We start from the raw sequence: 7504 nt of genomic DNA, 5'->3' as shown, positions 1-7504 counted from the left end.
AATAATCGTTTATCTTTGTGTTCAATGAGTGTTAAACATGTCTTGCAATATTGATTCGATGCTATTTCCCCTTTCTTTCAAGTTCATTTTAGAAAATTATATATAAAGATTAAATTTTTTTTTTAAATACCTTCCTTTTATTCAAGGCCTTACTGTGGATGAATTGTCCAAGATTTAGAAAGATTGCGTTTTATAAATCAATGTGATCATGGTAGTATGTGTCATTGTTGTGTATTTGATTTGTTAGGTACAGTTGTAGCATTGTTGTGTATTTGATTTGTTAGATACAGTTGTAGCATTGTTGTGTATTTGATTTGTTAGATACAGTTGTAGCATTGTTGTGTATTTGATTTGTTAGGTACAGTTGTAGCATTGTTGTGTATTTGATTTGTTAGATACAGTTGTAGCATTGTTGTGTATTTGATTTGTTAGATACAGTTGTAGCATTGTTGTGTATTTGATTTGTTAGATACAGTTGTAGCATTGTTGTGTATTTGATTTGTTAGATACAGTTGTAGCATTGTTGTGTATTTGATTTGTTAGATACAGTTGTAGCATTGTTGTGTATTTGATTTGTTAGATACAGTTGTGGCATTGTTGTGTATTTGATTTGTTAGGTACAGTTGTAGCATTGTTGTGTATTTGATTTGTTAGGTACAGTTGTAGCATTGTTGTGTATTTGATTTGTTAGATACAGTTGTAGCATTGTTGTGTATTTGATTTGTTAGATACAGTTGTAGCATTGTTGTGTATTTGATTTGTTAGGTACAGTTGTAGCATTGTTGTGTATTTGATTTGTTAGATACAGTTGTGGCATTGTTGTGTATTTGATTTGTTAGGTACAGTTGTAGCATTGTTGTGTATTTGATTTGTTAGGTACAGTTGTAGCATTGTTGTGTATTTGATTTGTTAGATACAGTTGTAGCATTGTTGTGTATTTGATTTGTTAGATACAGTTGTAGCATTGTTGTGTATTTGATTTGTTAGGTACAGTTGTAGCATTGTTGTGTATTTGATTTGTTAGATACAGTTGTAGCATTGTTGTGTATTTGATTTGTTAGATACAGTTGTAGCATTGTTGTGTATTTGATTTGTTAGATACAGTTGTAGCATTGTTGTGTATTTGATTTGTTAGATACAGTTGTAGCATTGTTGTGTATTTGATTTGTTAGATACAGTTGTAGCATTGTTGTGTATTTGATTTGTTAGATACAGTTGTAGCATTGTTGTGTATTTGATTTGTTAGATACAGTTGTAGCATTGTTGTGTATTTGATTTGTTAGATACAGTTGTAGCATTGTTGTGTATTTGATTTGTTAGATACAGTTGTAGCATTGTTGTGTATTTGATTTGTTAGGTACAGTTGTAGCATTGTTGTGTATTTGATTTGTTAGATACAGTTGTAGCATTGTTGTGTATTTGATTTGTTAGATACAGTTGTAGCATTGTTGTGTATTTGATTTGTTAGGTACAGTTGTAGCATTGTTGTGTATTTGATTTGTTAGATACAGTTGTAGCATTGTTGTGTATTTGATTTGTTAGATACAGTTGTAGCATTGTTGTGTATTTGATTTGTTAGATACAGTTGTAGCATTGTTGTGTATTTGATTTGTTAGATACAGTTGTAGCATTGTTGTGTATTTGATTTGTTAGATACAGTTGTAGCATTGTTGTGTATTTGATTTGTTAGATACAGTTGTATTAGATACAGTTGTGTCATTGTTGTGTATTTGATTTGTTAGATACAGTTGTGGCATTGTTGTGTATTTGATTTGTTAGATACAGTTGTAGCATTGTTGTGTATTTGATTTGTTAGATACAGTTGTAGCATTGTTGTGTATTTGATTTGTTAGATACAGTTGTAGCATTGTTGTGTATTTGATTTGTTAGATACAGTTGTAGCATTGTTGTGTATTTGATTTGTTAGATACAGTTGTAGCATTGTTGTGTATTTGATTTGTTAGATACAGTTGTAGCATTGTTGTGTATTTGATTTGTTAGATACAGTTGTAGCATTGTTGTGTATTTGATTTGTTAGATACAGTTGTAGCATTGTTGTGTATTTGATTTGTTAGATACAGTTGTAGCATTGTTGTGTATTTGATTTGTTAGATACAGTTGTAGCATTGTTGTGTATTTGATTTGTTAGATACAGTTGTAGCATTGTTGTGTATTTGATTTGTTAGATACAGTTGTAGCATTGTTGTGTATTTGATTTGTTAGATACAGTTGTAGCATTGTTGTGTATTTGATTTGTTAGATACAGTTGTAGCATTGTTGTGTATTTGATTTGTTAGATACAGTTGTAGCATTGTTGTGTATTTGATTTGTTAGATACAGTTGTAGCATTGTTGTGTATTTGATTTGTTAGATACAGTTGTAGCATTGTTGTGTATTTGATTTGTTAGATACAGTTGTAGCATTGTTGTGTATTTGATTTGTTAGGTACAGTTGTAGCATTGTTGTGTATTTGATTTGTTAGATACAGTTGTAGCATTGTTGTGTATTTGATTTGTTAGGTACAGTTGTAGCATTGTTGTGTATTTGATTTGTTAGGTACAGTTGTAGCATTGTTGTGTATTTGATTTGTTAGGTACAGTTGTAGCATTATTGTGTATTTGATTTGTTAGATACAGTTGTAGCATTGTTGTGTATTTGATTTGTTAGATACAGTTGTATCATTGTTGTGTATGAGACTGGTTTGATATAGTTAAGTCAAATTTCCCCCTTGATTTTCGATGTACCTTTATCAAAAAGAAAATATAACAAAAAAACGGAACTCCAAAGAAAATTGGTGGTTTAAACCTGTTTTTATAGCTAGCTTTTCCACTCATTTGTATGACAATCGCATAAAATTCTAGAATATTGACAGCAATGTGTCATAACATAACAGTTACAAAGGACCTTTATCAGTACAGGAATGTCTGTCTTCTATTAAACATATGAAGCCACTCTAAATAACCTGGTATAAATGCATTCACTATTGAGGTTTTTTAAAAATTTTCTGGAATGATATTAAATACTACTAGTAAGATGTTTAAATGATGCTTTAGAGTATGGAAAGTTCGTTATCACTCAAAGACAGGGACTGTATACCAAAGGAGGGTAAGTCAAAGTTTTATCTTAAGAACTGGCGACCTATCACACTGCTGTGTGTAGACTATAAGATAGCTACAGCCAGTCTAGCAAATAGATTTAAAAAGGTCTTGGTAAACATAATATGTCAAACACAAAAAGATTTCCTTAAAGGTAGGTATATTGGCGAATGTACTAAATTTATTTATAATCTAATGGAAAAGATAGAAGAAGACGAAATTCCTGGACTTTCACTTTTAGTCGATTTTGAAAAAGCTTTCGACATAGTCGAATGGTCTTTTATATATGAGGCTTTGCAGTTTTATGGATTTGACCATACATTTATAAATTGGATTAAGGCTTGCTACTGTGATGCTTCTAGTGCAGTGTTGAATAATGGTTATATTTCAGAATTTTTTTCATTAAAAAGGGGGGTCCATCAAGGGGATCCTCTGTCTCCTTACCTATTTATTTTAGTGCTAGAATTACTAAGTGAAGCTATTAAAAATGACCCCGATGTTGCGGGTGTAACAATTAATGACTCTGAATTTCTGTTGAGTCAATACGCTGATGATTTTTTCGTAGTCCTGGATGGTGACCAAAAATCCCTAAATCAGTGTTTATACTTGTTTGATTAATTTTCAGAATGTGCTGGACTTAGGTGTTATGTTGACAAAACCGAAGCCGTATGGATTTGGTCAAAAAAGGGAAGTATGGAAAAACTTTTGCCAGAAAAATATCTTGTTTGGAACCATTCTGGGAGGTTTAAACTACTAGGTATATGATTTGAACATGCTAAAATGGATAAAACTCTATGTAATTTTACAGCCAAGATAAACAGTATCAAGTCATTACTCAATACTTGGACTTATAGAGAACTAATATATATCCGTTATAGATTGGATTAAAAATTATGGCATTCTCCTGCCTTTCAGTGCAAAAGAAGTCATTTTAGGTGTGTCTGAGGATTTTGTCAACAGTAAAACAGTTAACAATATTTTGTTGTTATTCAAATATTATATATACAAATGTAGATGTAAGAACATATCCCCCACCAAATGTGGTGGGGTAGAATATTTAAAATATTGGATTAATATAGAAAAATACTCTGTATGTTTCTTAACCCCTGTACAAAAAGTGAAAATGGATCAGAAATGGCATTTGTTAGAAGCAGCTTTTAGGTCCTTTTTTTCAATGAAGTTACCAAAAAAAATATTCAGGAATACAGCAAACTATTGTAAATTTTCATTTTAAAGAACAAATTCATGAGATTTTCTCAGAACATCATTGAAATTAGGTATAAAAAATTTATAAAATACCCTAAATCATATCTGTCAAAAGGTCATGTACCTTTTTCGTGTCAGGAACCTCATTAGTCGTTTGTTCTTTTGCCAATAGGGTGTACATAGTCTATATCATATAGTCTGTGATTAGAAGTTCTAAATGTCTAGATTAGGAAAGACCAAAAACCTCATTTTACCTTCTCTATTGGTCAATCAATATGATAATCTATAAAGCAGAAATAATTATAGCATAGAGCTACAAAGGAGTAGGTCCGATAAGGGCAGATTTTGGCCTGAAATTTCAAGTTCATCTACAGAAAGATTTGAGACACTTTTTAAACACATAAGTGTCTATTTCAATAGATTTGATTAGTTTGTTTGAACGGTTTTAACTGATTTAGTCATTAAAAACGCTTCAATTCTAGCTTAAATATGAAAAATCTTATCAAATATGCCAAAAAACGTTACTTTTCAGATGTTTTTGTCAAAAATGAAAGTGGTCGCATCCCTGTTTACCCTCAACCTTTATATATGTTATGTATCATTATCAAATACAACTTATATTTCAATATTATGAATGAACAAGAATGTGGCCACTTTCATTTCAGACGGAAACCATCCAAAATTTAACTAAAATGCTAAAATTGTGAAGATTTCAGTAATTTAGCATGACTTAATGATGCTAGAACCTGATATATGTGCATTGTATTGTCAAAAGCAGCCCATATTTATGTAGCAGAAGCATTCCACTTTCAAATAAATATCTTAAAGATTACATTTTCACAATTTTGTAAAACTGCTATATTTCGTGGCCAAAAAGAGGTCTTACTGGATCTACTCCTTTCATACTAGTTTCTAATGACCAAATTACTTAGTGCTGTTATACTAGCATAACAATTTTAAGCATACAGCTTAAAATTATAGTGGTTGCTGGTCTCCAGTAAACCTGACAAAAATGATTTCAGAGCCAAGTTGAAGAACCATAGCAGGAAAGGCTTAATGTGTTACCCATGTGGGTCAATCCATCATTCTGAAATCACTCCAGTCATGCTTCCCTATATAATCAATCACAATGCCCCCTCCCTCCCTGGATCTGCCTATGGGTAACAAATTTTTCAAAAAATATAATTTTGGTTATAATTTAATCTATGCAATCAGCATGTTTTGTCTTATAAAACAGTCCCCCCCCCATAAGTAAATAATAGCTCAGTTTCACCACACAACCAATACCATTTTTTCCTGGTTTTTGAGAGAAAAAAAAAGTGTCAATGATAAATTTAGAGAAATTCATTTCAAATAAATTTTCAATGACTTTTAAAAAAAATCTAGATGTGTGAAAGCAACATCAATGGCCTGTCTCACAAAGTTGAAAAATGTGTGATTTCAATAACACATGTCAACACAAACATGATGGTAGTCTCACATATAAAAAATCAGCTCAAAATCTGGAGGTGTATAGAAATAAAGTCAGTATAACTGTGATTTTCAACAATTTTCAAAGTTGTAAACACTTAATTTTGACAAAAATTAGCAGAGCGGAACAAAATTTAAACTTGATCAGTAACTCATATGTCAAAAATCAGCCCAATACCTGAAGGAGTTTAGAATAAAAGTCTGTATAATGGTTTGTTTACAATTTTCATGTCATTTATTGTGCTAATGTACAGAAACAATGGTACCTTACATTTCCATCAAGCAAAGATCATGGTTTCATCTGTTCTGCTTATATGTTTTTATTCTATAAGTCTTTTTTAGATTTTCAAAATTTTTGGTCTTTGCCATACTGATTATAGTTATTCCAGAAAGGTATCAAGTTTTTCTATTTTTACATCATGAACTATGACAAATATGAATCAGCATGACACTAATTATATAAACACCTTAGATCCAGGTCAAAGAAAAAATAATTAGACTACCTGAAAATGTTTAAAACTGTGGCGCTAGGCTTGATTTTTTTGTTAATTTGGTTAAAAGTAATAAAACAACTAGGCTATATATAAATAAAAACATTTATTAAGAATTAAAATATAAATAACAAAATCCATATCACATAATTTTTCTCTTTGTATATAGTTAAAAACAGTTGTAAAAAGTCAATAGATTAGAGGACGGAATGTAGATCTCTTCATATACTCTCTTTTGACGTTGTATAAAAAACCCACTAAATGCTGAAGAACAGATTTTTTTCCCATGTCATTCAATGCCATCATTTGTAACTTAACAGTGACATAACTTAGTCAAGTTTATTAAATCTAAAACTTCATGATCTTCATTATAATTTTTGGCCTGCACTTTTTATGATGAGTGTCTAATTAGAGTTGTTGGTATTGTGCAGCTTCTGGAGAGTCAGCTCTCAATAATTTACCTGGACAATGGACTAAATCTACCACAAAGGTCCTGGGAGGGAACTTTGGTGCTCCAGGCTGAAAGTACAAACATATGTATCATTAAAAATCATTGATAAATGGCTGCTCAAAGTCCAGTGACAAATATAATTAGCATATTTAGGATTAGATTATTATTTAAGATATGAAAAAATCCTTTTTTGTACCAACTCATAATGTAAAATGCCTGCAGAAAGATATATCACCCTACTAAAACAAAGTCTTGTAGTTATAAAACTTTCCAGCACGATTTTTGTACTCATACTCCAAAATCAACCAATCAAAATGCTTGATTTCATGTTTCCAGCAGGGTTTTTGTGCTCAGAGCACTGAGCAAAGTTTAATGCCTTCAAGGCCAGTGGGTTGAAGTTATAAACTTTGCTCAGTGCTCAGCGCATAAAAATCATGATAAAAACATGAAATCTAGTATTTTGATTGGTTGACTCTTGAGTCTGAGTACATAAATCGTGCTTGAAAGTTTTTTGACTGTCTTTATAAAAAAGAAGATTTGGTATGATTGCTAATGCGACAACTGTCCACAAGAATCCAAAAAGAAACCAAAGAAACCTGCAAGGCCTGTCTTTGCATTTTTTCTAAATGCTGCATGTTCGATAAAGAAACAGCCAATGCTATTTGGAAAGAAGTAAGTTGTGTCCAATCTGGTACCTACTCACCATTTATCCCACATGTGGCGAGCTTACTATCACAAGCCCACTGACTACAGAAATTTAGAGAACTTATAAAAAATAAACTTTAACTTCT

At 31.2% G+C, this 7504-nt stretch overlaps 1 protein-coding gene across 3 annotated transcripts in view; it reads right to left on the bottom strand.

The window, feature by feature from the left end:
• Positions 1 to 6351: 6351 nt before the first annotated feature.
• Positions 6352 to 7504, bottom strand: part of LOC134696666 (armadillo repeat-containing protein 3-like) — a 34126-nt gene continuing 32973 nt past the window's right edge. For all 3 annotated transcript variants that reach the window (XM_063558584.1, XM_063558586.1, XM_063558585.1), the window contains one exon: positions 6352 to 6781. In XM_063558584.1, the coding sequence (XP_063414654.1) occupies positions 6671 to 6781 (111 nt within the window). In that variant the 3' untranslated portion in view covers positions 6352 to 6670. The remainder of the gene's footprint in view (positions 6782 to 7504) is intronic.

Source organism: Mytilus trossulus, chromosome 14, assembly GCF_036588685.1.
Source record: "Mytilus trossulus isolate FHL-02 chromosome 14, PNRI_Mtr1.1.1.hap1, whole genome shotgun sequence".
Taxonomy (NCBI): Eukaryota; Metazoa; Mollusca; class Bivalvia; order Mytilida; family Mytilidae; genus Mytilus; species Mytilus trossulus.
Note: the sequence above shows the minus strand (reverse complement) of the source record. Positions and strands in the feature narration are given on the sequence as shown.